We start from the raw sequence: 12,401 nt of genomic DNA, 5'->3' as shown, positions 1-12,401 counted from the left end.
CAAAATGGCGTCGGTTTGGTCCTGTTTTACGTGCCATCCTTCTTTGGTCAAACAGAGACCTAGATATTCCAAATTTTTTTTATAGAGATTACATTTGTCTGGCTTAAGAGTTAAGCCTGCTTTTTCCAAACACGAAAATACTGTTTTCAAGTTTTGTAAATGTTCCTCAAAATTCGAACTGTAAACGACAATGTCATCCAAATAAAAATCGGCACACTTACCGACTAAGTGGCCCAGGATTGTAGTCATCATGCGTTGGAACGTGGCCGGGGCATTGTTGAGTCCAAAGGGCATTACCTTAAATCGGTACATTCCAGAATCGGTTATGAATGCCGTTTTGTCCCGATCCTCTAGCCGCACTGGAACTTGCCAATACCCTGAGGCCAGATCGAACGTAGAGACGAATCGTGCGTCACCCACTCGTTGTAGAATTTGATCGATGAAAGGCAAAGGGTACCGATCGGGTGCCGTAATTTTATTCACCTTTTTATAGTCGACGACAAATCGCCAATCACCAGTTTTCTTTTTGATTAAAAAACACGGGGAAGCCCAGTTTGTGGAGGCAGGCTCAATGACGTCATCACAGAGCATCTGTTGCACCTGCTCTTCTACTAATTGTTTTTTCCATCGCGGAAGAGAAAAAGGGGATCGAAAAACCGGTTTTCCGTCAGTCACGATCTTATGCTCAGCAACGTGAGTTCTACCGGGAGTGTTTCTGAACAAATTCGGAAATTGTTTTAACAATTCAAACAACCTTTTTTTCTGATCGGAATCAAATTCCGATTTACTTACTAAATTTTGCATTTTTACCTGATCGACATCTCCTTTATACGACAACAATCCTCCTTTAAGTTCAAAGTTTTTGAAGTCAACTATAATTTCAGTTTTACTCAAAATATCACTGCCGATCAAGATCCCAAATGGGACCCTGGCGAGCACTATCAGATCTGTGTGCACGACACTGTTTCGTATCTCCACTTGGGCCCGAAGAATCCCCACAGGCTGACAGTACTCACCGGATGCCAACTGAAATCTATCACCGTGATAGGGTCTAACTTGATTAGTGGGTGAACCAACCTGCCGAGCCAGATCGAAACTGATCGCTGAACAATCGGCACCGGTATCAATTTTTGCTGTCAAAATCTTGTTGTTAACTCTCACAACTGGATTAAGAAAACTAAATTTTTTACTAGGGGTCTTTTTACCCATGGATACACTACCCCTTCTCATGTATCCCAGGTCTAGTTTCCCTGATTCCCATTTGATTTACAATTTTTTACAATATGGCCGATTTGACCACAACCAAAACAGGTAACTTGTCGAAAAAATTTATTTGTCCTAAAAGGCCGTCTTGAAGGTTGTACTACATTTTGTGTAGGTCCCACACAATTTTTTCTAACTTCAGGTTGAAATTTCTCAACACAATTTTCACAAGATTCAAAATTTTTACGAGATTCAATTTGAACATTTTCACGCGTTGCAAGAAATTGATCTAACATTACAAATAATTGTTGCAAAGAATTAAGCTTCCTAACTTCCAAAAATGTTCTCACATTATAGGGTAATTGTGACATTATAAGTTCAATTTTGTCCGACTCCGGAACGGTTAAATCGAACGACTGAAAAAGATCTAACTTATGTAATACGAAATCAAGGTACGAGCCCGTCGAAAACTTTTCAGAGAATAAAGCACGAGCTAATTCAACCCTGGTATGATACCTTGAAAAGGTTTGTAATAACAAGCCCTTGAAACTTTCCCACGATTTATGGGGGCCCCATTTTTCCCATTCGTGCCTGCCTATCGTTTGCCACCAGGCCTGAGCACGACCTTCAAACGTGCTTACAACTAACTCGATCTTATTAGGAACACTGTAAAGATTAAAATACGATTCACATTTTAATAAAAAGCTTCTAACGTCTTCTCCACTACCCGAAAATATAAGACTACCAACACTGCGTTGGGTCAATGGAACCAAAGCATTTGCGGGATTTAAAGGTAATGCCGGGGGAAGTATTACATGCGTCTCGTTATAAGGATTTGACATTGTTGGATAAGTAAAGTTCATTTGTGAACCATTATTCGATTGTGAACCACTTGGTTCCGGTTCAATTTGTACACGAACATCATCACCTAAATTTCTAGGCGTACTATGATTATTAGAATTCATCTCTAAAATCAATGTTAAATATCAAAAAAAATTTTTTTTAGCGAAAGTACTTTCCACCCGCGGTTTGCCACACTTACTGAGAACCGGTCGAGCCCCCAAAATTGCAACGTCCCTTATGGGAGTTACTTGCCCGGTTCGAAATATCCAGCAATAAAGTGGCAAACGACAAGTGGAAAATGATTAGAAACAAACTTTCGCATGAAATATTATTATTTATTCAATTATATGGGTTAGTTAATTTTAACAATGGATTAGTATATCTTGGAGCCCTCTATTCGACGTTAGCAGTAAAGATACTGGCTCACCAATTGATGATCAACAACAGTCAACCTGTGCAGCGATCGGACATCCGATGTTGTTAGCCTTTCCGTAAATACCAGAGGAGTTTTCTCAGTTGAGAACCGGAACACCTTGATCAGTTCCTGGGGGCCTCTCGGTTGAGGGCCGGACCACCTTGCTCAGCTCCGGGGGGCCTCTTGGTTGAGGGCCGAACCACCTTGATCAGCTCCAGGGGGCCTCTCGGTTGAGGGCCGAACCACCTTGATCAGCTCCGGGGGCCTCTCGGTTGAGGGCCGGACCACCTCGATCAGCAATGAAGAACTTTGACTGTGAAGATTGTTTTATATTTTGATTCCGGACCTGCCGGAAAACGGATTCAAATAATGTAGATTATTGCATTTTAACAATTCAGCCTAAGGCCAATAGATACGGTAGTAAGACGGTGAACCGTCCTACTAGAGGGCTTCAGTTGAACAGAACAAGATTAGACGAACGCAATGTGAGAGACAAAGAGGGAGGAATTTATACTCCCCTTTTACAAGAAGTTTGGGACCACATGTCCTCGCATGGCCTTTTCGCCTCAACAAAATTATCGAATTTGCATACTCATGCGTCACTATTATAAACATTACAATTTAATTACATTGGAATCTGGCAACATGACATAATCCGGAGAGCTGATCAGACTCTCCCGATTATGTAAACATTACCAACATAACAATATGAAATGAATTGTTCCGACGGAGGTCTGCAGCCCCCCGCCGAAAATAAGTGAGTACAACACTATTTTCGTATCCGCACAACGAGACTTGCAACAACTCCCCCGGGAAGTTCTTCGATAAAAATAATTTAAACTGGGCTAAGCCTCGCCCAACTATACATATATTGGATCAAACCCCTCCACGAAAATAGCGGCATCGTCGTCATGAGGGGAATTAATTTATGTGGGACATCAGTAGCCCGACCTCTGGCCCGTTCTCGTTCGACAGCCGAAAGACCCCACCCGCCGACTGCCGAACTAATCGAACACTCTGGCCCTTACCGGTTCGCCAGTGGGTCCTCGGGTGGTTTCCGGTAACTGAGAGGTCCCTGGGGTCTAAAATAAGAAGGAATTTCCCACATAACGACAAGACCACCATTAACGTAGAGGGACCGGATCCCGATACGTTACAGTATGGTAGCGGAGAGTGACGTCATCCTTCCATAAACGTTGAATTGCAGGATTCTGTGATCTTTTCATAAATAGTTCTCCTTTCGATCATATCTGGGGCTACGGTTTCTTGCTGAGATTTAAATCCAGTTAGAAAAATAGTACGAATTTTATTTCTAGATAGATCGCGTTTTTCAGTCGGATGATTTTTTTTTTATTGTAAGTAAATTCAAAATACTTGCGAGCTTCTTTAACGTTGGCCAGCTACAAGTGAAATTCAATTCTCCAAAGCGTACTAATAATACGCTTAATACGTATTAATAGTACGCATCTTTAATAGGCGCGCTTTGGTATTCTCCCGCTGCGCGTAAGTTAGTTTCTGCACGGGCTCTCTTTATAAACTCGCTCAATGTAAATGAGCCTTTAAATCGTCATTTCAAATATTAAAAAAAATTAATAAAAGTAACGATAGAACAAACGACAAATGTAACTTGCTCGATGCTCCAAGAAAGGAATTCGGCCCTTAGGACTAAAACTTTTTAAAACAAATAAAATAAAGGATCAATTTTAAAATAAGATGAAAATGAAAGAATGAGTGGGGAAATAAGAAAGAATGGTAGTAGAGGAGGGGAAAAAATTCTTTGTTGTAAATAAGCCTTTTACGCTATTTTTTTCCGACCGGCTTTTCCATAAAATGACGACTCTTTAACTACAAGTATAAGGAGCTTTCTTTCCAAGCGCCTTGAAATCAAGTTATGCTGACGTCACACGGTATGCTCCCGGGAAGATAAAGACGCCTTCATATATATATAGGGGTTCCTTGTACGATCGTAGTTCAATGAAGGGAGGGAGAAAATTAGCGACCTTGAACCGGTAAAGTTCCTCCTTGAAGAAAAGAAAAACACTGACAGCGGAAAAGAGCGCGAGACTTAGGTTTTCTTGCTAAAAAAAGTGGAAAAAGTGACCTGGGCCCGAAAATAGGTAATAAAAGTGACCAGCTTCTAAAAAAGTGACTTTTAGGGAAAAAAGTGACCCGTGCCGAGCCCTGTTAATTGTAATAACAACAAATCACTCAAATACCAGCAAAGAAGCATACCCAAAGCTCTTGCAAGACGCTCATAGATGTCAGGTAATTTGGAAAGTTCCTTGAGCTTCTCTATTCGCTCAGGAGTGAAATGCATATCAGTGCTATGTAAAATAAAAGAGTAATAATACAACGTACAATTCACATTTCCACAAATACAACTTCTTTCACTCAAATTATTTATATCTCAAAGTAATTCTACCCTGCTATGTAAAAATATTTTCCATAAATCAAATCTTGATAACTTTAAGATATTGAAATTTGCCGTTATACTGAATTATCATTGAAATTATTTGCAAGGCTGGAAAACAAAAAAGGATAGGCGTACATAATTTTCAGATTCATTATGATGCTTCAATATTAAAATGACACCATAATATTCAAAACAAAACTGAAATGAAATTAGAAATAATAATAATTAAGAACTCACCCTTCTTCAGTATCTTCATGCAACCTTTTTGTATCCACTTTACGGAAGTGAAGAACATCAACATGAGTACGGTACACTGTCTTAAGGTTACGCTGCTTGGGATTGACTCTTGCTGGGACTGCTCTAAAGATCCCAGTCACAGAAACTCTGTAATTAATGAAGACGAATACTGAAATCAATGATTGTAACAGGTTTATTTGCTTGAAGTTAAAGTCTATTAGGAAAATATTGGGTATTTTAAACATAAAATGAATATTTACTTATGTGTTCCTCTAACACAGTATTTCCTAACCTTTTTGATGTCATGGCTCCCCCATGGAACCGATTCATAGTCTGTGCCCCCCCCCCCACCTGTAGCATCAGAAAATTTATACCCCCCTTCCATAAAATCAAAAATGTATTGTTTTTTTCAAATTTGCATATCATAAAAAATTGAAAAATTACAATTTCACAGCATAAAATGCATCGTTCCTGCAATAGAAGTAAATGGTAATGATACCGCAGATCCCTTACAAAGTACTCACAGCCCCCCCAGGGGTCCATGAACCACAGGTTGAGAAACACTGCACTAGCATATTAGATCATGGGTTCCCAAATTTTTCATTTCATCGTCCACCTCTTTAGAAATTTTTTCCCTCACCCCCCCCCCCCAATTCACGTGAACCCATAGGATCCTATGTTAAAATCTGTAGCTTCTATCATCGCCTCCCGTGGACTATTCCATCACCCTCCAAGGGGCTATTGCTCACTTTGGGACACACTATATTAGATAGAAAACCCAATGATAACTCGATGAAAAAGTTTGAATGCAGAAAAATTTGAATCAAGAAAAATTTTAATAAAAAAGATGCAAAGAGAATTTGTAATTCATGGAAGAGTTCTGAAATTAAAGAACTCACCTATCACCAGGCTGTACAGAATCCACGAGATTGTTGTGGGCATATAAAATGACAGTATGAGGAGTCTGGCCAGGTGGCATCTCATCTATGAGTATTTCAAAACATAAAAACTTACCATAAATCAAACCAAGAGAGAAAAGACATGGAAAGCAATACCAAAATGATATAATAAAAATAGCTCAACATCTTTGAATTCAAAATAAGAGAAAAGGTTGCTGAGTGGATGTTTACCTCCTTGGAAAAATATTCATTCATAGTTAACAAATTTAATCTTCCTGGGCACCAGGGCTGCAACTAGGGAAGAACAGACTGGTCTGGTGTCAAAGGGAATGGATCAGAGGGAGCAGAGTTTAATTTTTACATTCAAAATTACAGATGGGGCCACCAAAATGTACAGTGGACCTGAGCGACAAGAGTAAACTTTCCTTTCTAATTGCGGACCTGTTCATAACACATAGAAATATTTTCAAAGATTAAGTTTGACACCCACACAATATATCCATAACAACTAAAACTTTACCTGGTGATTCTTGGAGTTTCACCATTTGTTTATCTGAGAACATGGAGCGATTGTGAATCAGGGCATAGGTATACTTGGTATTGCATCTGGAACATAGAACGGGCTCAGGTATACGACCACGGTCCAATTCCGAAGTGGTACTGTTGTTACATATGGTGCATAAAAAGAAAGCTTCTCGCATTTCTGGTATGAGATTGGAGCTACGAATTACCATCCCACTTATGGTTACAAGTTGATCAATATCTGCAAAAAATATATTGAGCTTTATTTAGAACATATAAAATTCTATTTTTGGCATGTTCTGTAATATGTCTATGATCTTGACTACATCATCAGAAAGCTATAGACAGCTCAGAACACTCCTGTTACAACTTTAGCACATTAATGATGTGCAATATGGAAAGGCCATATTATACAGTACGATATCTACCCTATATAAATGCATTGTTACAACTGGCAGGACTGCACAAAATACTAACCTTCAGGATTCAAAGAACGCAAGTTTCTAGTCATTTCTGCATTGTAAGGACGAACTTGTACTTGATGAGGGAGTTGGCTGTCAGGATACAACTCAAAGTATACTTCATTGACCCCAATATCCATGACAGGAATGACTTCTTGAGGATAATTTACGAGCTGTCGATACAACTCAGGATCAAAATTCTGGAGGTGAGCACAACTCACATTAAGGAAGGGCTCTCCCAGAATATAAATCTATCAAAAAAAGTCATAAAATTATAAGCGAAGCTAATGAATACATATAAATAATAAAACAATATTTCTCTTTTTTCTTCAGAACAATATCAACAATTAATGAATCTATTTGCACATTTAAAAACAGTGGAGAGACAGTTTTTCCTAGCACGAGGATGAGCACTCCAGTATTAATTCAGAAAACTAAATTTCATATCTAAAGCTCCAGTCCAGCAACCAAAGGTATAAAATACTCCACCTCCCCCACCCTTTGCTGAGAAAAAACAAATTAACTATTCCCCCGTGCTTCTCTGGTGGCATCCTTAGTCTACCATTGAGATATATTACAACAATTTAAAAAAAAAAAAAAAACATATTTAAGACGACATAAATTGCACTATTACAGTAAACTCCTTGTGGAGAAGACCCCCCCCCCCAAAAAAAAAAAGAATTGTCCATGACAGTGGGGTGACATTAAAACCGGGTGTTTGAAATGCATACTTTTATCACAAAGAAAATTATTATTTGGCCGTAAAAGAGGAGAGACTATTACGAGGGATTTTACTGTATTGTACACTTTTGACATTGGTGGAATACAATTTTAAGCTGAAGTAAAATGTGCAAACAGATGATAGTAAAAAGTTGTCACGAAGGGGGAAGAAACAATTACCTCTCTTAACTTCTGGACATAGAATGGCTGGTCATAATCAACGCCTTCCATCATTTCATCCATTTCAAGATGATCCTCTCTATACTGATGAATGAAAGCCTTGAACTTTTCTTTGCATTGGCTGACAACCACATCTGTTCCCCATATTACTAACTGAGGTCCACTCATTGATTCACTGGTACCAGGTGCAACAGACTGTGGTTCAGTAACTGGATCCTAAAATAAACAAGAATAATAAGTTTATCACAGAAAGATTAAATAAATAGTAATAAAAATTTGTGAGAATTTCTAAGGTGTGACTAATATAATGTAATTTTAAAATTACCCCTTCATTACTGCCAAATGCTACTTGTCGAACTCTTCGCTCACTTCTTACATCTGGTCTTTGGCGAATAGGGGTACGTCTGCGGGAAGAACACAAGAGCTATCTTTGACATATCTCACACAACAGTATATAAAAAAGAATGTGAAATAGTAAGTTTTTTTTTCTGTAGACCAGGGCTTGATAAATTGAATTAAAAAATTAGGCGTCAGCCAAATTTCTTTGGAGGCCTATGAAAACAATGAAAAACTATTCTGGTTCTGAGTGTTAAAAAAACTATACAAAACATATATGACTACAGCAGAATGAAAAATTCATAGCTTCCAGGTTGTTAGACTGATGTGATAGAAAGCACTGTCTTTGAACATTTCGTTTCACAGGTGACAAACATTTTTAAAAAAGTCTTATGTAGTGGAAACAAAGCCTGTATTTGCCTCTTTTGTCTGCTTGCTTTGCATCACTTTCTCATAAGTAAGAAGAATGGATTACAAGCTTTGTTCCTGCAACATTCTTAAAAATGTTTGCCCCCCCCCCCCCCCCCGTTTGTTCTCAAGGAAGGAAAGTGTTTTAAATAGGGGAAAGTTAAGGCTCTGAAAATAAGAATTTCTTAACTCTTTAAATGTCATTGATGAGATATCCCCCCTCCCCAAAGACCTCTTATTTCAGCATCAACACGCCCAAATTGTTTTCTCACGTAAAATTGATTTCTCAAGGGAACACTTTTTCCCCCATACCCCCTTACTTTACACCTGCTGGGAATTCAAAGAAAGCCTAGTTAATTAAATATATATACACCACTTTATAGAGGGCTTGGTGGTTTCTGCTATGCTGTTTAAAGAGTTAAATAAGAAAACGTGTCAAGTGAGAACTTCTTGCATAGGATCAACTGTATCTACTCATTGATACATGTAAAGTTTTTAAAAAGTAAAAAAGCAGAAAACTTAATAAGGTATCATACTTACGTAGCTGAATGTGTAGTACCCTGAGAGCTCGGTGGCCCATAATGCAAAGGTGAACTCAAATCCATCTCACTAAATGCTGAAAAAAATCTGGAATTCAGATTCAGAGAAAACGTGCAAAACATAATCAAGTTATTACAGTAATTTCTTATGTATGAAACATGGTAGCATATAATCTACAGATGCAAACTTTGCCACTTCAAAGGGGGAAAAAAATGTTATAATATAATCTGCATAAGTAAATTCCATTCACTGATAACAAAATATTAGACCATAAATATAAGAGGATTGGCTGGATTTTGGTAAGGAAAAAAAATTGATTTTCCTTTTCTCATCTATATACATAACTTATGTTATAGGTATAATATAAACTGAAGAGCCAAAAAAAAACTGGTACAAGCTTGCGTATGCAAATAGAGAGATATGGAACCAATCAGAGTACGACGCCACAGCGTCTGGCATAGATCTAACGACTATGCCAGCGTCTACAACAAGTGTCTGGCATAGTCGTTAGATCAGTTACTGCTGCTACAATGGCAGGTTATCGAGATTTAAGTGAGTTTGAAAGTGGTGTTATAGTCGGCGCACGAGAGATGGGACATAGCATCTCCGAGGTAGCGATGAAATTTGGATTTTCACGTACAGTCATTTCGCGAGTGTACCGTGAATATCAGGAATCCGGTAAAAAATTAAATCTACGACATCGCTGCAGCCGGAAAAAGATCATGCAAGAACGGGACCAACGACGACTGACGAGAATCATTAAACGTGACAGACGTGCAACTCTTCCGCAAATTGCTGCAGATTTCAATGATGGACCATCAACAAGTGTCAGCGTGCGAACCATTCAACGAAACATCATCGATATGGGCTTTCGGAGCCGAAGGCCCACTCGTGTACCCTTGATGACTGCACGACACATAGCTTTATGCCTCACCTGGGCCCGACAAGACCGACATTGGACTGTTGAGGACTGGAAACACGTTGCCTGGTCTGACGAGTCTCGGTTCCAATTGCTTCGAGCTGATGGAAGTGTACGGGTATGGAGACAACCTCATAAATCCATGGACCCTACATGTCAACAGGGGACTGTTCAAGCTGGTGGAGGCTCTGTGATGGTATGGGGCGTGTGCAGTTGGCGTGATATGGGACTCCTGATACGTCTAGATACGACTCTGACAGGTACGTAAGCATCCTGTCTGATCACCTGCACCCATTCATGTCCATTGTGCATTCCGACGGACTTGGACAATTTCAGCAGGACAATGCGACAACCCACACGTCCAGAATTGCTACAAAGTGGCTCCAGGAACACTCTTCTGACTTTAGACACTTCTGCTGGCCACCTAAATTTCCAGACATGAATATTATTAAACATATCTAGGATGCCTTGCAACGTGCTGTTCAGAAGAGAACTCCACCCCCCTCTCACTCCTACGGATTTATGGACAGCCCTGCAGGATAAATGGTGTCAATTACCTCCAGCACTACTTCAGACATTAGTCGAGTCCATGCCACGTCATGTTGCGGCTCGCGGGGGCCCTACACAATATTAGGCAGGTTACTAGTTTTTACGGCTCTTCAGTGTATATATAAGAAATTATTTTTAACAAGTTAATTTTTCAAAACATTTTATAATATTACAACTCTGGAAAAATGTAAACTGCACATAATGAAAATAAATGTCTATAATAAGAACTTAGATGTTTTTTCGATGATGATTTGCTGATCATGTGCAAGAAAAATTACAGTAAAACATCAATTAGTTGTCACTCAAGTTATCCACAAATTATGACGGTTTAAGCAGAGTGACGACTTGAATGGAGTGCCGTCAGTTTCAGTGTTTATAAATTTAAAAAATATTATTATAAATTTAAAAAATATTATTATAAATTTAAAAAATATTATTATAAATTTAAAAAATATTATTATAAATTTAAAATAATGAACAATTTATCAAAATATGAATTAAAACTACAATATTAGAAAAACTTTATAGACAATAAAAGACATAAAACAAATTTTTGAATTTTTTAAGCGTTTTGTACTCAACTCACCGTATAATAGTTAAATACACTGGTAAATTTACGATTTTTACCAATATCAGGGCTCCCACTCAAGAAATGAGAAAAAGTAGGAAAACGCAGGACTAAAAAGTAGGATGGGGGAGGGTAACCCCTTTAGACAACATAATCATAGCATAATGAAAAAAAAAACCCCTCAAATAAAATTATTTAAAAAAAAAAAAATTTCAAATTAAAAAAAAATTTAATTTTCAACTAACTTTTTTTTTCATAGCACTATTTCAGTTTCCTATAAGATTGACTCAAGCCAAAGCAAAATGATAAATGACTTGGTTACAAAACCAATTTTTGGCCAAAACAGTGCACTAGCAACCGCAGATAATTCTTTGCTGTCTCTCCTCATATAACTATATTACATTTTTTTTTTGGAGTCTTCCAAAGTGCAGAGCTTGCAGACTCTCTTCGACAATGCACAGCAAATTTTGAATACATAAGTTTTTTAAGAATGACGCTCCTTCGAGACCACTTTCAAAAGCACAGTGTGCAAAATGTGTAGATTACAAGATCCGATATAAATAAGGCAAGGTGAACCAGATAGTTTTACAGCGTTGTCCATAATTTTTTAAAGGAATTTGTTCACATTTTATTGTGGCGGTCGCCAATAACGTGTGCCGGTCGCCAATGCAGACTGGGCAGAAGGAAGATGGAGAGAGCTAGAAAACACACACGCAGTTATGCTCTCCTAGTCGTCATGGTGTAAATATTTCTATATTTTAAGCGGAATAAATTTAATATGATGAAATAATCTGTTGTGTCAAAAAGCTGTGTACAATGTCTAACGAACAACAAACATCAAATGACAGAATTGGTGACCAGTTAAAGAAACAAGCAACATCTTTCGTCGGCAACGCCTATGCATATAATACGACATAGCTGCTTCCACAGGCCAGATGGGTAAGTCTCATTTCCCTTAAAAGGCCCCTTGTAGTTTCCAACCACCCATAAAATTTATTGCCTTGTTTTTCTCCCTTTTCTTTTTTTTTTTTTCATTATTATTCCGTTTGCCCCTCTCTATCATTTGTGCGTAGTATTCCTCTCTCCCCTTTTCCCCGACCATCAGTATGGCAGACGAAAAGCCGGAAGGAACCATCGCTACAGTTGCGATGAAAATCCCCCCTTTTTGGTCAAATAATCCACGATTAT

General features: G+C 38.3%; 1 protein-coding gene across 1 annotated transcript in view; it reads right to left on the bottom strand.

Moving 5' to 3' along the window:
• dpa (disc proliferation abnormal) overlaps positions 1–12,401 on the bottom strand; it is a 40,136-nt gene that overhangs the window by 19,117 nt on the left and 8,618 nt on the right. Inside the window, exons 4-11 of the mRNA XM_089254819.1 lie at positions 9,178–9,253; positions 8,219–8,297; positions 7,894–8,109; positions 7,010–7,244; positions 6,531–6,773; positions 6,011–6,095; positions 5,112–5,258; positions 4,694–4,785 (exon numbers count right to left, since the gene is read on the bottom strand). Coding sequence (XP_089110945.1) covers positions 4,694–4,785; positions 5,112–5,258; positions 6,011–6,095; positions 6,531–6,773; positions 7,010–7,244; positions 7,894–8,109; positions 8,219–8,297; positions 9,178–9,253 — 1,173 coding nt within the window. The remainder of the gene's footprint in view (positions 1–4,693; positions 4,786–5,111; positions 5,259–6,010; positions 6,096–6,530; positions 6,774–7,009; positions 7,245–7,893; positions 8,110–8,218; positions 8,298–9,177; positions 9,254–12,401) is intronic.

Source organism: Pholcus phalangioides, unplaced genomic scaffold (genome assembly GCF_987345545.1).
Source record: "Pholcus phalangioides strain wild (caught in Gottingen) unplaced genomic scaffold, Ppha-v1.0 ptg000042l_1, whole genome shotgun sequence".
Lineage (NCBI taxonomy): Eukaryota > Metazoa > Arthropoda > Arachnida > Araneae > Pholcidae > Pholcus > Pholcus phalangioides.
The sequence above is the reverse complement of the archived record's forward strand: the minus strand, read 5'-3'. Positions and strand labels throughout refer to the sequence as shown.